Raw genomic sequence first — 22,634 nt, 5'->3', positions numbered from 1 at the left:
ATGGGAAGTCTTGGTGATGTAACTCTACTACTATGGCTAAAGTGGAGCCTACGTAGGGAGCTCAGGAGAGGGAAGGAGGAGCCCACTGGTTCCTTCATGTTCCCATCTTCATGTCTCTAATACTGAATGGACGTATGAAAGGCTACGGGCTCCAGCGCTAACCAATGCTACTACTGGCAAGAGAGGGAAGAGAGTGGTCCTTGCCTTGCATTCAGAAAGGAAGGGGGCATTACTGACCGGGCCGACGAGGTTGGCTCTGTGACTTGGCGCTGTACACGGACGCCATGGGCACAGTTCTCCGGCCCCCCCGCCTGGGTTGAGAGGGGGATGTCCGGGGACGTGTGGCTGATCTTCATGGAGGAGTCAGGGCAGGGGGTGGGAGGGTCTAAGAAGCCCTCACTGTTCTCCTGCTCATTGGTCTCTGTGTCCGTGTAGTTAAGAGGTTCCCGGTTGTTGTCTTTGCTACCAGACAGCAGGCCTCGTTCTCGCCACGGAACCCAGCAGAGCTTCCAAGACACGAAGAGAGACACGCCAAAAAGCGCGAGGCCACAGGCAGTGACCACGAGGGTCAGCAGGCTCACCGAGATATCTGCAAAGAAGCAAAGATTAAAGGTCAGTGTGGCTGCTCTTCCTGGGCCCATCCATTGCACAATGCAGGCAGATGACCCTTTCATCCATTCATCCCTCGGGAGCTGGCCGCAGGGTCACCTGATTCTGGCGTGGGGACAGTGAGACTCAGAGACAGCATAGGGAAGGTAACAGGCAGGCAGTATTTCCAAACGATGAACGGTCTGCTCTAGCAAGAGGCAGGATATATTCAGGGAGACTAGGAATGCCCTCTAAGGCAACTGAGACCCTACACCAGGGCAATATAAATCACTGGGGTTTTGTGAGCAGGACAGTTTCAGCAGTCCTTAAAAATGACTCGGTCATTTCAGAGAGCCGTATAATAGAATTTGGGAGTTGTGTAACAGTTTTCTAAATCAAAAGAAACTGGAATGTTTTCTTTCTCTTTCTGATATTGATTTTGAAGAATCTAAGCAACATGAAGCTCAAGTCCTCTGAAGCCTCAAGGATATCCTACAGCCAGTGGCCGGGTGCCCGGGACCCAGCACCAGCCATCATAGTTTGGGTCTCCCAGTAGCACTCCCCGAGACAAGTATTCAAGGGCAGGTGGTTTATTTATAAAGTGAAGAAAACACAGGTAGAGGAGTAGGGAAGTGGTCCAGGGAAGGCGGCCAGCAAAAGAGGCTTTACCAAGCCAGTCACTACAGATGGAGGTTACATCTCCTGGGCAAGAGTCACACCTCAGTCACCCCCACAAGAGGCAAGGAGCTGGGTTACGTAAAACGTCAGCTCCCTTAGTCAGGGATTGGAGGGCAGCTCTCATGGGGCATTTCCCACCTGCAGCACAAGTGGTGCAGTCCCAAACTCCCACATTCAAATAAATGCAGAGGCTGGCCTTTGGAGGTCAGCAGGCACGCGCTGAAGTGGTGAGGGTGAATGGATATGGCAAGGCAACCATAGCATCTGCTACCTGGACCGTGTGACCTCAGCTAGGGCCCATGGCAGTGCAGTAGCTATGCCCCTAACTCCCAGAATATAGCCCACCCCCCTTCAGGCTTCTGCCCCGTGCCTCAGTGGAGCCAGGGAGGCTAAGGCATCAACCTGAACTCATTCCTGGCACTGTGGTGGTTGTAAACCCCTTATTTTAAAGGACACTCGCACCTGCCCTTACTGTGCTCCATTACACTCAGGAGCTCCAAGAATTCTCCCAGGTTTTGCCTTTACTGTCCATCATCAAAATATTTGCATTGCTTCAGCCCAAGTTTTCTGAATGTCCATTACATGCCAGGTACTGTGCTCAGTTTAGGGAACTGTACAAGGGAAAACATGACAGACACATTCCATACTTTCTTCATAGACTCATATTCTTATGAAGGAGATAATTAGGAATAAGTTAATTTTCACAATATCAATTATCCACAGCATGCCAACAATCCACGACATGAAACAACTGGTCTTTCTGCTGAGATATGCGTGTGAGGCCCAACCACAAGTCACTTACCTACTGAGCCAAGCTGACCACCCACCATCCGTGTGCTTTTCAGCATGTCTCTGAAGATACTTGATCATTCTTATGAAATGATAAAACAGTTTCTTCATGAAAAATTGAAAAATTGCTCTTGAGAGAGCGCCAGCTGCTAGGGCTGGTGATGGATCTAATGTATCTCCTCTATGCCTCCCCATCAATCTTTGTCCTTTTGGTGAAATTGTATTCTATCTCTGCTCGACAATACTAAGAGTTTCACATGGGTTAGTGAGCTCAACTCTGCTACCTTTCTCTCCTCTAGTCCCACTGAAGGGGATTAGCAAACTCTACAGCAACTGAAAACAAGGATGGGTTCCATCAATCCATCAGTGAACCAGTAACATTGAGGAATTTCTAGAATTGTTTTAAAGTTAAAGCCAATTAGTACTGAACATTTAACACAAGCAAATGAAGTGACACTAAGGAACAATAAAAACTAAAACTCCCAGGTGCAGAGCAGCAAGGGCAGGGATGGCAACAGGAAGGAGAGTCAGTGGGGGCAAAGTAAGGGGCACCAGAAATCACACCTTATGGAGCCCCAACATAAGGCAGGGAGAGAGCATGGTCCAGCCACAGGCTCCATTGCATTCTGATGGCTCACACAGGAGCATGGAAAATTTGTCAACACAAACTTCTAGCATAGGTAGTACTGCTGGGGACACAGAAAGGAGGAGACCCTGTCCCAGTTAATCAGACTGCCACAGCAAACATCAACTCCTACCTTGTCCAAAAAAATCTAAAAACAAAACAGGCTCCACAACACAGTGAAATCCCTTAACACATAGTTATTCAAACTGAGACAAAACTCCTTGCCTGTTAATCACTTTGGCACTGTCCTGACACAAGACACTGCTACAAGACACCAGCTCAGACTGGAGTTGGGGCACACTGGAAAGCAGTAGTGCTCACCAGTACAATGTACTAATTATATTGTTATTCACCCAGTATTTGCTCTCCCCCCTCTCCATCACAGTGCCCCCCTATGCCGAGGAAGGAGAATAAATCCCAACCTCTAGATAATGGTTTTGTCCATGTGACTTGCTCTAGTTGATAAGAGTAGATATGGCCCATGCCACCTCTGACCAGAGTACTCTTGGCTCCACCTTCTCCCATGAGAAGAAATCTTAAATAAAGCTCACTCTTCCAACTTAGGACGGAACCAGCTGTGGGGCAGAGCTGTAGCTGATCCACATATCCATGAGCAAATCCTAGAGAGTTGATGTTTTAAGTCACTAACATTTTGAAGATGTTTGTTACCATGGCAAAAAACGTTGACTAACACATGACCATATAATTTATTGTCTAAAGTTGGGACACCTTAAGAGAGAGAAGAGGGTGGGGGTGCCTGGGTGGCTCAGTCAGTTAACTGTCCAAATCTTGATTTTGGCTCAGGTTATGATCTCAGGGTTGTGGGACTGAGCCCTGCATTGGATGCCCAACTCAGTGGGGTGTCTGCTTGAGATTCCCCCTCTCTCTCTGCCCTCCCCCCCACAACTTCTGCTCACATGCATGCTCTCTCTCAAACAAATAGATAAATTTTAAAAATATATATACAGAGAGAAGGCGTGATATTAATAATCATTTGGGACAAGAGACTTCAACCAGTACCCAGGGTAAACTAGAGCATATGGTCACTCTGGACTCATCACCTTGGTACAATATAACATCACAGGGTTAACATGGCATAGACAACATACTAAATAAAAGAAATTAAAGCCTGGGGCCACTTTTGCTAGTAACCACAGGGCTCTCACCCAGCTCAAGAATGTCCCCAGCTTGTTAGCTGACTTCAGCTCATGCACCAAAAAAAATCCCTCAGCTTGCTGCTCACAAGTCCAGTCATGGGGGATCCATGAGAGCAAGAATCTTGTCTATCTCAGCACTGAATGCCAAACAACTAAAAGAATGCCTGGCACACAGTAGGCATTCAGTAAATGTCTGATGACACCACCCGAGGAGCGCTGTAGCCATCTGCTACATTTACCATGAATTATGGTTGTGGCCTACACACCCTTGGAGGTGCTACTCACCCTCATAATCATTATGGATTTGGGAGCATACAGGTATTACAGAGAATTTCTGCAAGTGACAAAAATGATTTTTTTCTTACTCACTCTAAAGTGCCATGTGTGTTAGCAATGGGCCAGGGAATATCTTCCAGAAGAAACCAATGATGACCTACACAGACACACCAACCACTGAGTACAATCATCTGGGCTTCTGTTTTGCAAACAACTCAGGGTACCCTCTGGACAATTTTCTTTTTTCAGAACAAAGTGTTAGAAAAAACTGCTGTGGAGTCACTACGGCCATAGATACTAGCCACCTCAGACTCACAACCTTAGGATAGGGAAGAGAATCAGCTCAGAATCACACAATAGCTTTGCTTAGAAGAGAAGTTATTTCTTAAGTTAGGTGGTAGGTACATGGCCATTTGTTTTCTGATTGATCCTGAAACCATATGTTATCAATATATATATTCTTTGGCATTTATGGCATATTTCATAACAAAAATGGAAAAAAATAGTAACATCAAAAAATGATTATTCTAAAGATAAATTTTCTTAAAAAATGGGAAAGTATAATTAGTTCTTTTGTCCAAGAGCCAAGAGAATAACCAGATGGTGATTCAGGGATGAAGGGAGGCAAATGGCAACCCAGTTCTGCTCCAGATCCCTGGAGGTGCTGCTGCTTGGAGGTGACTGTGCATGAAAACTATACCCAGACCTGACATTGAGTACATTCTTCCAAGGAAGATGTGGCACAGAAGATCCTGCAATCAGGTCTGACCATCAGAACTCTCTTCTTCCTGCTATTAGATGTAGCCATTGGACATGATGTACTGTAGCAATACCCCTCAACACCAGATACAAGACACCATGACATCCCTACATTCAACAGATATCCCTATACATCTATAATTCTAAGAGATCCATGCAAGCCTAAAGACTTGTTCTGGAATGGCAAATATTATTGTCCAATGAAAGAAAGGCTTCAAAGTCCCTAGTCCATACACTGTACATGGACAGATGAATAGTAGTTGTTCCCCTAAACTGTGAAGGTCCAGGAAGAGAATATATAAACTGACAACCAAAGAAAAGCTATGGGACAAATGAGCAGCTCAAAAGAAGTTAACCAAGCTGAGCCATTAGAATAAACTGGCCCTTGACATTAAACAAATTAACATAAGAGGCAAATTAATTTCTATACTCAGTAAGATTTATAAAATAGTGAATAAAACTAAGAAATACGGATGCAGTAGTGATCAGAATCAGACAGCCTTGAGATCCCACCTGATCTTTTAAGAAAAGAAGATTGTACCCCTAGAATTCTATAGCTAGCCACATTATCACAAGAGGGGGAAAAAGGCATTTTTTAGCAGTCAGTGACTCAGAAAATATACCATTCATGTACCTTCTCCTGCATCAAACCTAAGAAATTCTCCAAACAAACAAATAAAAATTTTTGTCAGAATAGAGAACCCAAGAAAAGGAAAGATATACTATATAAGATATAGACTTACATACTGTGTATCACAAGAATTAGTGATAAGCAAAGAAAATAGCACAAAGTGCACTAAATCTAAGTTATTGCTGTTATGAGGTTATGAAGTTCAATGTAACTGCTCAGGAAAAAAAACACATAAAAGAGCAAAAGAATGATGCTATACGCACACTTAAATTCTGACAATTCCAACAAAATATGGGAGGCAGAAGAAGGAAAGATGTAAAAACAAATTAAATGTCCTATATTGTTAGCATGTAGAAATTATCGATACCTCGACTTGATGTTGATAAGGAAGCATGAGTGCAAATATGTATACGAAATATTTAAGGGGGACTTTGATTCATAGTGACACATCTGTATACATGTTAATATCCTCTTCTTCTGGAGACCCCCATTAAGTGATAGGAAGTAAATAAAAAATATAAATGATAATAACAGGGAGTACAGCACAAGACAACTGACAAACTGAAAAACTTTCCTGGAAGACTGTATGTGGATAGAGAAGCAGGAGAGGATGCAGAAAGTAATACAGCAAAAGGGTAGGCAACCTCACCTACTGACCTCAACTTCAGGACACAGACATTTCCAATATGGAGGCAGCTAAGACTGAGATACAAAGCTAAAAATATGGGCACAGATTGAAAATCTTCACCAAAATATTGTCCGATCTATATAGGAAGAAACCAAGGCAACTAGTATGAGAATTAGTGCCCAAGGGCAAAATCCGCCACATTCTTGCAAAAAATCTAACCCCCTAAATCCCATTAAAGTAAATTTTGCCTGTTAAAATATCACCCACACACACACAAAAAAATAAATAAAATAAAATATCACCCACAGATACACAGCCTCATAGCTTTTCTACTACCTCATTATTAAATATGACTAAGCTACAAAGAATCACCAGCCATGTAAGGAAATCTTACAGCATCCAGTTCAATGTATAGAAGCCAAAAAGAGGTTCCTACAGAAAACAGATAAAATCAGTGAGGAAATAAGAATTTTTCATTCACAGGATGTTTCCAGAAGGTTTTTAATCCACAAAACTAGAGTAGATCACTAGTAAATGAATGAAGAATTAGACAATGTTCTAATTCTCTAGAAGTAAAATAACATGACTGCTGAAACAAATTAAAAATTTCATAGAGGGCAGAGAGCTTCTGATTCGGTAGGTCTGCCTAACAAGTTCCTAGGTGTGGCCACTGCTGCTGCTACTGGTCTGGGATATACTCTGAGAACTACTTTGCCTGTTGTTGAACCTAAATGAAGTAAGCAAGTACTATGCATAAATTTCAGAAAGGAATGAAGAGAAGACACATCCTCTTGTCCTCAAGAAGCTTAGCTTCTGGCTAGAAAACCACAAACTGCATATTCAGGAACCATAGGCAACAAAGTGGAGAATCTGATACCTATGGAAATTCTAAGAGGAGATGCTAAGTAGACTACTGACAACTCAGTTGGACACTTTGCAGAAAATTTAGAGATGTATATTCGGGAGATATTGTCCATGGGATCACCCAGGCCCAACTAGTGATGGGGGCTGATCAAGAAATATTTTTTATTCTTATCTCCTCCCAACTTTGCATTGTCCCAGAGGACTGGAGTTTTCAAAAGGATTACACTGGAACCTAAAGATTTAGGGTCTGTGTCTAGTCCTCTCCTGGCCAAAGGAAACAGACAATGAAGACCCAGAGAAGCCAATCGACACTCGGGATGAAGGAAATGTGGTATTTCCAGGGTAGGCAAAAGAAGCTGGGAATCACAATTGAGGAGGGAAAGCATAAAAGATCAGAACCAGAAAAATGGTGCTAAGCACTGGGCCTGAGATGGAGTGGGACATAAAGAAGAGGGAACTTAAAGTCAGAAGCTAAGATGATAGGAACTGGCTTAAAAGACTGCAAAATGAAGGCAGGCAAGTGGCTCAATGTCACTGATCCATTCATCTACATACGACTTACCTTTCAATCAAAGGATTAGAGGCAGCTTAAAAGATATATATAACACACATACACACACACACACACACACACACACACACACACACACCACTGGGGGGCCTGGATAGCTCAGTCCATTGAGGATCAGGTCATGATTTCAGGGTTGTGAGATCCAGCCCCCCCATGGGCTCCATGCTCTGCCAAGGAGTCTCCCAAAGATTCTCCCTCCCTCTCCCTGCCTTTGCTCCTCCCCTGCTCACATGTTTGCACACACACTCTTTCCCTAAAATAAATAAATAAATCTTTAAAAAATTAATATACAGCACAATAAAATAAAATAAACTTTGTGAGGAAATCAGGACCGAAGAAAAATAAAAGCAAAATGAAGATGAAGTCAGGGGTAAGGTACATAGCCAAAAAACATGTATGAAGTTTTGTAAAGTTGCCAGAAGTGGCTAGAGAATTGGCTCCCAACATCCCACTTGTCAGAGAAAAGAATGACATATAAATAATTATGTGATTCAGCATCCAAAACACTAAACAATTAAGAAACATTTTAGACAAGGAAAATTGGAACTAGAAACGTAATGATGTTAGAGATTACTGTTAACTACTTTCTAGATATAATTATATTGAGGTTATGTTGTGTAGATACAAATGAAAACATTCAAATGATATCTGGAATTTGTTTCAAATTAATAAATGAAACAAGATTGACCACGGGTTAATAGTTATTGAAACTGAGTAATGAGTATGTGGAGTTTATTATTCTCTTTACTTCTGACAATTTCTTAATGAAAAATAAAAAACAAAACATGTTTTGGTCAGGAAAAATGTTGATCCCTGACTCCAATCTTAGACTTTCTTATTTAATAGGCCTTGGGGTGAAGACCTTTAATTTCCATTTTTAATAAGCATTTCAAATCTTAGATTAAGCTAATGTAGGCAGTATACAGATAACACTGAGTACACCTGATGTATATCTATACATATGGCATACACATATCCATGCGCGCACACAGACACATAGTGGTTCAGAACACAAGACACCTTCCTAATCCTAAAACAATTGTGTCTTGAGGGCCTAATAAAGATAACACTGGAAAATCTAGTTAGACAGTCAGGCCACAGAGAACTTGAGGCTATTAACTGGTGCCTTGTAGGTAAAGCAGTAATGTAATTAGATGGAGGGAACAGGCAAGACCAGACAGCTTTGAGGATAAGCTGTCAGGGAACCAACATGAAAAACCCTGTACTACAAGAAACTTGAGTGATCACCCACAACAGCCCATGTCAGAATTCCCTCATCAACAATCCCTTCCATGTGACCATGAGGCCTTCATTTGAATACTTTATTTACTGTCCTTTTAGCCTTAATACAATAATATGTATTCTTCTACAATTTAAAAAGAGAATAATATAGTAAAATTGCTGTGTTTAATAATCACAGCATTCTGGAGTTATCCAGAAAAGGGGAACTCAGCCTCATACACACCTCAGTAGCCCAGAGGGCATCTTCTGGATGGTGACCCTCAGGCATCTTAGATAAAAGTATATAATAGGAGATCCCTGGGTGGCTCAGCGGTTTAGCCCTGGCCTTTGGCCCAGGGAGTCCTCGTCAGGCTCCGGCATGGAGCCTGCTTCTCCCTCTGCCTGTCTCTGCCTCTCTCTCTCTCTATGCCTGTCATGAACAAATAAATAAATAAATCTTTAGAAAAAAAAAAGTATATAATAGATTTTAGACTAAAATTAGATGTTTTGGTGTTTAAATTATTGCACTTAAGTTGTCTGGGAAATGCAATCTTGCAGAACTTTCTCTTTAATTATACTGCAAGCACAAGAGCACAGTGGTTAGGGGCACACGTTCTAGAATCACATAGTCAAGGTCTGCAGCCCCACACCAGTGGTGTAACCACACTTAGATTTCTCCTTATCTTATTTCTCTTTGTAACAATGCTGGGATAATAATAGTATTTACTTCTTGGGGTTATAGTGAGTGTTTAGAAAGGTCTTAGCACTCAATAAATTATTGGGTTTTGTGTTTTCAGGATTCAGCCACTGCTTATCCAGACTTAGTCTTATGTCAAAAAATGGTCAGCGTGGTTAATAAATAGTGAGACCTCCTGTAGCTTGATGAAATGGGCTAGGACAAGCAAACATCAGGTGCCTAATAGGTGCTTATGGAGCTTAATTACTGAGGACAAAAAGAAAAAAAAGGAGGGCCTATTAAGCACCTGGTATTTGCTTGCCCTCAGGGAACCACTAGTCAAGAGAATTTCAACAATGTTATTCAGGAATCAGCGAATCACCACCGAGTGCTAGCTACTGAAGGCCACCACCGAGTGCTAGCTACTGAAGGCCCGAAGTGGGGGATACATAACCCAACCTGGCTTTTAGACAAGGCTTACCATAAAAGAGGAGGGAGCCAAGTCCTACTTATAACTACTTCTCTTATACAAAGACCAAACTCAGATCACTTGGCCATGTGAGCAAAAGACTTTACCAGAAGAAAGGCCAGCTGTATATGGAGGCTCCAGGAAAGAACTGGCATGTTCCACGAGCTCTAGGACCAGCTATGCCACCATTTGTAATTCATAACCTTGTGTAGGTCACTGCCTCTCTATGGTCTTCCTCATCTGTCATAAAGGTCTGGGGCATGGCTCTTGCAATTCTGTGGTTCGTGTGAAGATGCCAAATGACCTTGGGTTCACAGCAATATCTGTATCCAGAGCTAAAGTCATTACCATCATTCATGCCCGTTAGTGACCACAAGCCAATGGGTGCTATCCAACTGGAGGCTACAGTTTAGGACCATTCCTACTTTTTCATGCTTGCAGCAGGTCCTCTTAGCACTAGCTCATGGTAAAAACTTCAAGGATTAAGGAGCGTTAACTCAAGTCTGCAGGGTCCATACCGTGATGAAGGTCCTGAGCCAGACAGAGCTCTTCTCTGCCTTAACCCTAAGAAGCCCGTGGACTAGTAAAAATGAATTAGAACATGGAAATTGGCAATGACTGCATTTTCCTGTGATTGACATAAAAGGTGGAGCACATTTAGCAGGACCGTGTCTCAGGCCCTCAGATCCCTCAGATCCCTTCCTCAAAAGGCTGCCCAAGTGATCCTGTATGTTAACTAAACAGCTGGCCTAAAATTAGCCTTGCGAGAACACCTTCTGTCGCACCTTCTATTTGCAAAGTGCAGCCTCATCAGCGTGACCCACTCCTCTTCACAATGGCATCAGCCCCTCTGCCTCGGCCACACGGGGCAGGGGCTTGCTCCCACAACACTGGGGCTGCAACCACAAACACCAACAGCTGGCTTTTAACTCTGGTTCCCCTGCCCTTCTAGTCCTGTGGCACCTGAGCCCCTCCTGTCTGCACAACAGGAGGGTTCAGAATTATCAGGTTTGCCACTGGGCTCCCAGTCTCTTGTTATTCTCTGCAGAAATTATTTAACTGGAAACAAAATCTACTTAAGAAAATCTTTTACCACCCACTGTAGCTTCACTGGAAGTGCCTGCAAATACAATGTTTTCCATATCATGGGATTCTGGCCTGTGCAGAGTAAATGGAAACACTCAGATGTACTCAGGTTCCTGTGAAATAATAGAAAATCTGACATGTATGGGGTCAGACAATGGGGACTTTTTGCCTGAAAAGAACACCGTGAAGTGGAACCCAAGAACATGTGGGGGATAGACACAACCCAAAGAGGTCGGCAACCTTCCTTGGTGTGTGTCTGCAGGAAACTGGGGGTCCTAGCCCACCCAGCAGTGCAGAAGGATACGGGCAGCAATCGGAGACCTGATGTCCACTTCTTTTTTTTTGTATGAGACTAGGGACTGCCTGCAACTGCTCCAGGGCCGTTGTTTACTTCTAAAAGGGGTGAGGAAAGTCCTCCATGCCTGGCTCTTTTGAAAGTTAGCTGCACTTGCATCCATATAAAAGCCTTCCATATACTTTCATAGTGTTGAGATTCTCCTTAAGCTTGGCACTGCTGCATTGACCCAATAATTTGTACCCTCCACAGGACCCCTTTCCAAATTTCATCAGTCCCAGTCACTTCCTAGACCAGATCTGGTCTTGCTTTGATCCAATTACCATTGAAATCTCTCCTCTACCCTGTGGAACAAGATCAAGAGGTTGCTGACCACCACCTTTGTGAACAAGCATTTAGAAAAATCTCATAAAGCAATATGGAATGTTAGGGTGACAATGCTTCTTCCCATTCCTGGTTCCCATGAGGAGTGATTTTTCCCTAAATGCTCCTTATCATTACCCTCCTCTTCTCCTTTCAGAGGTGAAGTGGGTTGGTTGCTCAAGTAGAAAGCATCTTCCTTTTTTTTTTTTTTTAAGATTTTATTTATTTATTCATGAGAGACACAGAAAGAGAGGCAGAGTCATAGCCAGAGGGAGAAGCAGGCTTCCTACAGGAAGCTTGATTGTGGGACTCCATCTCAGGACCCCAGGATCACTACCCAAGCCGAAGGCAGATGCTCAATCACTGAGCCACCCAGAAGCCCCACAGCATCGTCCATTTACCCCAAATCCATCTCTTTCCCCCTCTGTCTCATTTTGGGACATGGAGGTTGACTCAAATGGACTGTATCCATGAGGTTCCTTGCCTTGGCTTCTGTTGAGTTAGGCCAAGAAGAGGCCCTAATAGGAAATCAGAGGGTGAGTAGAGAATAAAGTTACAGTATTTATTCCCTCAGTTCTCTTCCAGCTAAGTTACCAGGCCATATGTGTCCCGCTACTGGAAACCATAGCCCCTTTTCTGGATTCTTTCAGGCTCATGGGTGGCGATGGCTCTCTACTATTTCAAGCCCTGGAGTACTGTACTGGCTTCCCTGCATCCTGACCATGCCTTTGTAAAACTCACTTATTAAGCAATCCTCAAATTACCCAGTTTGACCGCAGTGCCTGTTTCCACTGGGACCCAGAATGATATGCTGTAGAATGAGCTGTTTTATATTCTAGGCCCTACCTCTTGTCACCTGCTTAACCTCAGGGAACCTGAACTCATATTTGAGCCTGAGTTTCCTAATATATAAAATAAGATGCAATGAGATGGAAGGGCCCTTCCAGATCTCACGTTCTTGAGTGAGAGAAATTTTATATCTAAAGTCTCTTCTACAACTTAGCATGATGTCTGGCACACAGGAGGCACTCAATGTTTGATGAATGATAAAATTCTAAGCTGTGTATCATTTCCATTTTTGTATCCACTAAAAAAATGTGCTTCAGGAAAAGAAACTGCCAAAGAAGTCGTGTGCTTCAGTATATATAGAGTGAGCGTTAAGATAACCTTTTCATCACGATTGAAAATGATACAGTATTCCATGCTTCTTTGAACATTTAAGACTCTATAGAGGCAGTGCAGGGCAATGGAAAGAGCATGGGCTCTGTAGACAGGCATCATTTCTTTTTTTTTTTTTTAATTTTTATTTATTTATGATAGTCACACAGAGAGAGAGAGAGAGAGGCAGAGACACAGGCAGAGGGAGAAGCATGCTCCATGCACCGGGAGCCCGACGTGGGATTCGATCCCGGGTCTCCTAGGATCGTGCCCTGGGCCAAAGGCAGGCGCTAAACCGCTGTGCCACCCAGGGATCCCCAGGCATCATTTCTTTCTTTTTTTTTTTTTAACTTATTTTTTATTGGCCCAGGCATCATTTCTTAAATGAACTTCACAATGCATTGTATTGAGCTGCCTTGATGAAATTATTATGTAATTAGGGGTAGAGTGACCTATAAAGAGTGTGTCAGAGAAATCACATTTTCAGGAGACATTCTTACAGCCAGATAGTGTCTCCAGATAGTCTTGCTTTTAGGGCAACACTAACCCTAGAAGCATCTCTTCTAAGAAAGGTTCCAAGCCACAGGATGCTTAAGTCAGAACAGAGAGTGAACTCTTGGCTCCAGCTCTTCCCTATTTTTTTCCCCTCTGTCTGTCTTGAACCCTGGTCCATGGGAACAGGCTTCTTCCAACGTGTAACTTTTTACTAGTTTGGACTTCTATACGTGAAACCCTAATGTACCCACCAGGTCATGGATCTGCCTGTGCAAGACATTCAGGCTTAAATAACTGGCAACTGATTAAAAGCATGGGCTCTCGTGTCTTGTATTTAACTCTTAATTTTCTACAAATTATGTTTTTAAGTCGATTTCCTTTCAGTAAATATTTCATGCTGCCAAAATGAAGATGGTTTCTCTTAAATCATTCATTTTCATTAGTAGTTAGGTATAGAAAGTGGCATCTATTCAACACCAGAATGATTAATATTACCGGTATATGACCCCAAAATGTAGTACTTGTTCTAAAAAGCATTCGCTGTAAAGAAAAAATATACTTTAGGTTTCAATACAAATTACTTTACTCTAACTGGAAGATACAAAGAATACCAATGCTTCTCAAAAATTATCTCTTTAGGACTGCCTCTCCTTGAGTCACAGAAATTTTGACTAACAGGCAAAGTGGCTACTACTATAGCTATAAGCACACACTGATGTTTTTTCCTAAGACTTTTCTGTGGTCTTCACTTCTCTTTATATTGGGTAGGGTTTTATTTTCCACTTTTTTTTTGTTGTGGTAAAATTCTGCAAAACAGAAAATTTACCATTTTAACCATTTTTATGCACACACTTCAGTGGCATTAAGCACATTCACACTTGTACAGCCATCACCACCGTCCATCTCCAGAACTTTTTATTATCCCATACTGAAATTCTGCACCCATTAAACAATAACCTCCCATTCACTTCTCCATCCCTCTCCCCAGCCCCAGGTAACCACAGTTCTACTTTCCATCTCTCTGATAAGCCAAATAGTGTGCTTCATTTTAATGAAGCCTACATAGGCTCTTCACCTCTCAAAAGTGCAGAGAGAACTGAAGACAATGTCAGCCAGAGAGCACAGGCAGGCAGCTACAAAATGCCGAGTAAACAAGAGAGCCTGGGGGGCCATTCCAAATGATACTTCAGAGACTTAACTGGGAAAGGGGGCCACAAGTAATTGTTTTACTAACATTCTGCCAGTTCCCCGACCCTGGATGGAATGTGCTGTCCTGCAGCTGCATAGACCTTCTCCCACTTTTCTTTTTTTTTTTTCAAATTTTATTTTTTTATTATTTTTTTAATGAATTTTTTTTTATTGGTGTTCAATTTACTAACATACAGAATAACCCCCAGTGTCCGTCACCCATTCACTCCCACCCCCCGCCCTCCTCCCCTTCTACCACCCCTAGTTCGTTTCCCAGAGTTAGCAGTCTTTACGTTCTGTCTCCCTTTCTGATATTTCCCACACATTTCTTCTCCCTTCCCTTATATTCCCTTTCACTATTATTTATATTCCCCAAATGAATGAGAACATATAATGTTTGTCCTTCTCCGACTGACTTACTTCACTCAGCATAATACCCTCCAGTTCCATCCACGTTGAAGCAAATGGAGGGTATTTGTCATTTCTAATAGCTGAGTAATATTCCATTGTATACATAAACCACATCTTCTTTATCCATTCATCTTTCGTTGGACACCGAGGCTCCTTCCACAGTTTGGCTATCGTGGCCATTGCTGCTATAAACATCGGGGTGCAGGTGTCCCGGCAGTTTCATTGCATTTGTATCTTTGGGGTAAATCCCCAACAGTGCAATTGCTGGGTCGTAGGGCAGGTATATTTTTAACTGTTTGAGGAACCTCCACACAGTTTTCCAGAGTGGCTGCACCAGTTCACATTCCCACCAACAGTGTATGAGGGTTCCCTTTTCTTCGCATCCTCTCCAACATTTGTTGTTTCCTGCCTTGTTAATTTGCCCCATTCTCACTGGTGTGAGGTGGTATCTCATTGTAGTTTTGATTTGTATTTCCCTGATGGCAAGTGATGCAGAGCATTTTCTCATATGCATGTTGGCCATGTCTATGTCTTCCTCTGTGAGATTTCTGTTCATGTCTTTTGCCCATTTCATGATTGGATTGTTTGTTTCTTTGGTGTTGAGTTTAATAAGTTCTTTATAGATCTTGGAAACTAGCCCTTTATCTGATACGTCATTTGCAAATATCTTCTCCCATTCTGTAGGTTGTCTTTTAGTTTTGTTGACTGTATCCTTTGCTGTGCAAAAGCTTCTTATCTTGATGAAGTCCCAATAGTTCATTTTTGCTTTTGTTTCTTTTGCCTTCGTGGATGTATCTTGCAAGAAGTTACTATGGCCGAGTTCAAAAAGGGTGTTGCCTGTGTTCTTCTCTAGGATTTTGATGGAATCTTGCCTCACATTTAGATCTTTCATCCATTTTGAGTTTATCTTTGTGTATGGTGAAAGAGAGTGGTCTAGTTTCATTCTTCTGCATGTGGATGTCCAATTTTCCCAGCACCATTTATTGAAGAGACTGTCTTTCTTCCAATGGATAGTCTTTCCTCCTTTATCGAATATTAGTTGACCATAAAGTTCAGGGTCAACTTCTGGATTCTCTATTCTGTTCCACTGATCTATGTGTCTGTTTTTGTGCCAGTACCACACTGTCTTGATGACCACAGCTTGGTAGTACAACCTGAAATCTGGCATTAAAGGCATTCAAATTGGCAAAGAAGAAGTCAAACTCTCCCTCTTCGCCGATGACATGATACTCTACATAGAAAACCCAAAAGTCTCCACCCCAAGATTGCTAGAACTCATACAGCAATTCGGTAGCGTGGCAGGATACAAAATCAATGCCCAGAAGTCAGTGGCATTTCTATACACTAACAATGAGAATGAAGAAAGAGAAATTAAGGAGTCAATCCCATTTACAATTGCAGCCAAAAGCATAAGATACCTAGGAATAAACCTAACCAAAGATGTAAAGGATCTATACCCTCAAAACTATAGAACACTTCTGAAAGAAATTGAGGAAGACACTTTTCTGTCATTCATCAGCATCCTGTATCACTCAGCCCAAGCAACACTGCCATGACACACTCTATACAAACAAGGCTTGAGACAGGAAAAGTGTTTTCCTAAAGACCAAAAATGCGAGTGCTAGAGACAGGAGTGATGAAAACTCCAAAGAGCAAGTAGAGAGGGCAGGGTTCTCACACATAAAGGTGCAAAAGAAATCGTGGCTAGAACACTAGCAGTAGATCATGCAGGGGGCCCTAAGGACAGAGCTGAGATTAGCGGGCAGCCAAGGCGAGGAACACAGGAGCAACATTGGAAGAAGAAACAGCAGGAGCAGCAAGTACACATTAGAGGCAGGACACAAGCAGTAGGTTCAGCTGAAAGATGGCAGAGCCAAACAGAGTGGCTCATTTTAAGTGGGATATTATTATCTACCATATTGCCTATGGGAGACTCATAGGAAAACACAAGAAGTGGGAAGACAGGAGTCCTTCCTATCCCATAGCAGGTAAAGAATGATGGTCCAGCAGGCCTAGGTATAAAATGCTAAAGTTGCCTCACATAGGAGGCAACTATGTGCCCAGGAGATATTTAATCAATTAAACAGAAATAAGAATTATTGAAATGATCAGAAAGGATGAGACATCATCATAAAAATACAAGAATTACTATGCAAGGAGCAGGTTGTGAAGAGTTACATTTCTAACAAATACATACATAACTCCACAGCTTTAGCAGTAATAGCCAGGCACCCGTTCTCTCTCAAGTCCCTCTACCAAAATACTCTTAATGGAGTATTGCCCACTCCACAGTTTGGGGTTCCTTCCAGGGTTTCCCAGAGCCCTAGCATCACTTACTTATTCCCACTGTTGTGACTCCGGAGTCTGTGTCAGAAGAGCCTTTGACAATCTTGTAAAATCAAGTCTAGGAGTATCTTTGCCATTTGCCATGAAGTCATGATGTTTCTTTCCACTGTGAACATATGGACTGCTATATACCACTTGGAAAATGTGGTGCATCAGAGCCTAAACAATTCAACTTCCATAAATAACTTATAAAATATATAAGGAAAGGGAATGAAAGCATAAAGTGTTTGGTTGTCTTTATAACTTACATACTGTTTTGGAAAATTCTAGATGTTTGCTGATTTATAATTTGTTAGAAACTAAAAGGGGGCCTCTATCTCATTGTACCAAATGAGAAAGAAAAAGTTGCAATTAGATATCATCACTATTAATCAAGTTACGTTTAAAATAAGGGTACAGGGCAGCCCCGGTGGCCCACTGGTTTAATGCCGCCTTCCGCCTGGGGTGTGATCCTGGAGACCCAGGATAGAGTCCCATGTCAGGCTCCCTGCATGGAGCCTGCTCCTCCCTCTGCCTGTGTCTCTGCCTCTCTCTCTCTCTCTCTCTCTCTCTCTCTCTCTGTGTGTGCGTGTGTGTGTGTGTCTGTCATGAATAAATAAATAAAATCTTTTAAAAAAATAAAAAATAAAATAAGGGTACAGGGGCACCTGGGTGGCTCAGCTGGTTGAGTGTCTGCCTTTGGCTCATGTCATGATCCCAGGGTCCTGGGATTGAGTCCCGCATTGGGCTCTGTGCCAGGAGTCTGCTTCTCCCTCTGCCCGTGTCTCTGCCTCTCTGTGTCTCTCAGGAATAAATAATCTTTTAAAAAATTAATTAATTAATGGTTCTTTTTATAAAGTCAGGAGTGTAAGGTTCAGAACTCTGCAACCAACATTAGTCAGAAGGGGTTTTCAGCAAAGTCAGCTTACTTCTTCCTAAGATAACATCAAGTAATGATTGGACATATTTACCACATTGGCTTCTCAGTTTGCTGGTGGTTATGGTTTCTACCCTTACTTGTTCAAAGGTCTGAGCAGAAATTGAGTTGCTCCCTGTCTTAGAAGAGGATCAAGCTCCTTACTATAGCCTTCTTCACCTTGAGATAATCTGTATCCTTATTTTTTTTAAGATTTTATTTATTTATTTATTTATTTATTTATTTATTTATTTATTTGACAGAGATAGCGAGGAAGAGAAAGCAAGAACACAAGCAGGGGAAGCAAGGAGCAGAGGGAGAAGCAAGCTCCCCGCAGAGCAGGGGGCCCAATGTGGGATTGATCCCAGGACCCTGGGATCATGACCTGAGCCAAAGGCAGACACTCAATCACTGAGCCACCCAGGTTTCCAAAAACCATTAATTTAATATGAGCATTGAAAAGATAGAAGCCTGGCTGAACTTTAGTCTCAAAATTCCCTAAAATTGGATCTAGGAGTAGCTTGTGCTATAGACTGTATACCTCCAAAATTCATATATTAAGTGCTAATACCCAATGTGTTAGGAGGTGGGCCTTTGGGAGGTTATGAGGGTAAAGCCCTCATGAATGGGATTAGTTCCCTTATAAAAGAGGCCCCAGAGAGCTCTCTTGCCCATTCCACCAGATAAAGACACAGGGAGAAAATGGCATCTATGAACTAGGAAGTGGGCCCTTAACAGACACTGAATCTGCCTATATCTTAATCTTGAACTTTCCAGACCTCAGAATTGTGAGGAATAAATCTCTGTTATTTATAAGTCACCCAGTCTATGGTAGTTTGTTATAGGAACCCAAGTGAACTAAGACAGTGTGGCCCCCAGGATGTGGAAATAGAACCCAATGGCCTGAGTAAACTCATACTGAGTTGTCTTTCTGTTTCTCAATGCTCAAACCCCATGATTAGGTGAGGGGGAGAATGTGGAAAATTAGGGTTAAAGGGTCATGTAAGGAGAGAAAAGTATGGAGAAATGAGAGGAGGAAACAAAGGATTCACCACATTAGGCTATTCTGATGTAAACTTTTGCCTTCTAATATACTAAGAATACAGAGCAGAAAGAAAAAAGCTGCAGAGAAGCTGGGAAACAAAGAGGATTAATCCAGGAGTCCCCCTCAAAGAGAAAATGGAGAGGAAGAAGTTCTCATAAAAATAACATTTCCCAGAGTAAAAGAAAGACATATGGTTTTGGACTAAATATCCCAGAAAATGCTGAGCAAGATGAATGAAAAAAGGCATATATTCAGACACATTGCTATGAAATTTCAAAACCCCAAGGCTAGAGAGAACATCATAAAGAGATCTAGAAGCAAGCACCTTTAGACTTTTAAGCAATTCTGTAATGCAAGAAGACCGTGAAACAGTACCTTTAAATATCCAAGAGAAAATTATTCTCATTATAGAATGTATGCTTAGCCAAATCATCCATAAAAATGAGGGCAAAATAAAAGCATTTTTAGAATGCAAGAACTCAGTATCTATATCCTATGTCCATCTTCTGAAAAATTTACTTGAGAATATACTCTAACTAAATAAAAATAAAAGGAATTCAAAAAAGAGAAAGTAGGGAAACTAATAAACAGTGTGCTTAACCTTCAAGTGCCAGTGATATGGGGTCCCAGGACAGGACCTCTGTCTATGTTAGAGAGAATATTTCTAGACGAGAGCAGGAACTCCTGAGAAGAATACTATCAAGAAGAAAGTAGATTCCCAATACCATATATATGATCAAGAGACTGGCTATTTTTGATAATAAAGTGAAGAAATATGCTTCCTTTTATATTTGCTATAGAAAATACTGTAAGATAGTCCAAGAAACACAAAATGCCATAAAAGGAAGTTACAGGGCAGCCAGTGTGGCTCAGTAGTTTAGCACTGCCTTCAGCCCAGGGCCTGATCCTAGAGACCCAGGATCGAGTCCCACGTCAGGCTCCCTGCATGGAGCCTGCTTCTCCTTCTGCCTATGTCTCTCTGCCTCTCTCTGTTTGTGTCTCTCATGAATAAATAAATAAAATCTTAAAAAAATAAAAAGGAAGTTACAGTCAGATATCAAGTTAATTACAATACAACAAAATTATGAACAAGTGATGGCACATTACTGAAAACTTTGGATCCAAGGAACCAAATCCTTCAAGTGGCACAAGGTTAACAACATAAAACCGTGTTTCCCTTTCCGAGGTCCAATCCCACTTGATGGTGCAGCAGTTACTGAGTTTTACAAAATCACAAAAAGACAATAGCAGTAATAATAGCTCCACCTGTGAGCGCCTAACAAGGGCCAATGCTGTGATAAGCATCACCTGTGTGTTAATTCACTGATCATACGGAAACCCTATGATCACCAGAGCTTAGCAGATGAGGAAACCTGCCTACAGAAAGGTAACTTGTTGAAGGCTACTCAGTCACTGTGCTCTAACATTACCAGTCAATAACACTTTTAGCTCATGTGGTTGTTGCCAGTTAATTGAAAAAGTCAGTTAAAGGAAAAACCCCACCTCCCCTATACCTCAAATATTTTATCTTAATGTAAACATTTTGTTTTAACTTAAAATATTAATTCACCAATTCTTCGATACTGGGTAAAGCACTTCTCTTTACATATGGGTCCTCAGATTATAGTTTTGTGTTGTCTTTCTTATGTCACAAATACCCATAAGACTGTTTGTGTTCAACTTGAGTTTGTTTAAACTAGAATATGAAGTTAAAGATATTTGTGAGGCAATCTGATAGGAGCATCCTAGGTTTTTACCATGGTTTTCAGTCTTTCACAATCGCTCCTCTACTCTAACCATATCAGCAACATTTAAAAATACGACTTACCTTTAGTAAGTCTTAGGGAGCATTTGGTTCAATTTTCACAGAAAGAATAATTCCCTTTTAGTATTCATATTTCACCAGCATATGTAATATTTAATTAAATTACATAATTGAAATAATAAATACAACCAGAATAAATAAGTTCTAGAACAAAAATAACTGCTTCCTAGGAAGCATTCCACTTAACTTATGGAAGCAGAAACAAACACGAATTGTAGTGAAAAGCCTGCTGTCTCTGAGCACTCAGCTTCTCATGGTATTTATGAAATGTCTTCTAGAAGAAATGGAAAGCCCTGATAATTCCAGCCAAACAGACAACTGGAAGTTAGTTAAGAAAGCTTCAAGTGTACCGTAAAACACAGTTTGTTGGTATGTAATATTGTATGTAATATTTAGGATTAACATATGGGCAAAGCATGGATGGCTTCATGATTACAGAATGTAAGAATGTTGCCATCACAGCATAGTAACAGCATGATAGTCAACCAATTTATCTTCATCCTACAAAGCAGAGGACCCAGAAATAATGACTAAAGTTGATACAACAGGATATGGAAATTTAAAAAATTTAAATATTTTTTAGAGTAACCAATAAAAGGATCCAAAACATAATAACAAATAAAACTTGGGAATGGGAACATTCCTAACCCTGTTTACATATAAAGTTGATAAACAGGGGTGTCTGGGTGGTTCAGTGGTTGAGATCTAGCTTTGGCTCAGGTCATGATCCTGGGGTCCCGGGATCCAGTCCCACATGAGGCTCCTTGCAGGGAACCTGCTTCTCTCTCTGCCTGTGTTTCTCTCTCTGTGTCTCTCACGGATAAATAAATAAAAATCATGAAGTTGGTAAATAAAAAACTGAAGCACAAGTATATTATTTACATTGTGAAGGCAATTACCAGAAACCTAACCTAGTAAAGAGCCGATGAAAATGGTCACCTCTGAGAGTGGACCTGCAAGTAAGAAATAAAGCTTCTCTTTCTCCTTTTTTCAGTACTGCGTGATTTCCTGAAACACTTTCTAAACATATATATTACTTAGATAATTATAATTAAAAACTGCAAATAAGATGTGGAGAAGTTAAATATAGTACACATAAAGGAAACATGCTTTAAATCAGGAAGCTGAAATATGCCCAGTTCTGGTGAAAGAAGATCATTAAGGACCCAGAAGGGGCTCTGTCTCAACTGAAGCAGATGCCAAAAGCCACACAAAAGCACCTGGGAAGATTTCTGCTCTCTGAAACTTGCCACAGAGCTGCCGGCAGGTAACCCTAGGGTGGGGGACGCAGATGGCTTCCCAGGAGTCCCTGGGTCAGCGCCTGCTCAGAGGGCCCTGGGAGGTACGTGCTGGAGGATCTGTAATTAGGCACCGCCTGTCATCACGCACGTGAAGCCCAGGGTGCCTAGCCTGCCATCTGTCTACCTGCCTGCCTCTGTGAATTCACACCTCGATACATACCCGGCCAAAGGGCATTTTATGGAAGCCCTTGGTCATGGTTCCACTTTTTGCCCCGAACCAGAATCACGGAGTCAGCTGCACACACACGGAGAGAGCGTCTATGAACATGGATTTGGCTTCAAGAGAAAAATGGG

The 22,634-nt window shown here is 41.8% G+C and overlaps 1 protein-coding gene and 1 long non-coding RNA gene across 3 annotated transcripts in view; one reads left to right on the top strand and one right to left on the bottom strand.

Moving 5' to 3' along the window:
* The window catches only part of LOC118351840 (uncharacterized), a 29,632-nt gene extending 27,385 nt beyond the window's left edge, over positions 1 to 2,247 (top strand). The window contains exons 2-3 of the long non-coding RNA XR_004807991.2: positions 470 to 612; positions 1,990 to 2,247. This is a non-coding gene — a long non-coding RNA (uncharacterized LOC118351840). The remainder of the gene's footprint in view (positions 1 to 469; positions 613 to 1,989) is intronic.
* SYT9 (synaptotagmin 9) overlaps positions 1 to 22,634 on the bottom strand; it is a 192,162-nt gene that overhangs the window by 135,066 nt on the left and 34,462 nt on the right. For both annotated transcript variants that reach the window (XR_004807989.2, XM_025459343.3), the window contains exon 2: positions 238 to 589. Coding sequence is in view for 1 of the 2 variants with exons in the window: in XM_025459343.3 (XP_025315128.1) it covers positions 238 to 589 (352 nt within the window). In the remaining variant the exon portion in view is untranslated. The remainder of the gene's footprint in view (positions 1 to 237; positions 590 to 22,634) is intronic.

Source organism: Canis lupus, chromosome 21 (assembly GCF_003254725.2).
Source record: "Canis lupus dingo isolate Sandy chromosome 21, ASM325472v2, whole genome shotgun sequence".
Taxonomy (NCBI): domain Eukaryota; kingdom Metazoa; phylum Chordata; class Mammalia; order Carnivora; family Canidae; genus Canis; species Canis lupus.
This window is presented reverse-complemented; position numbering and strand designations above follow the sequence as displayed.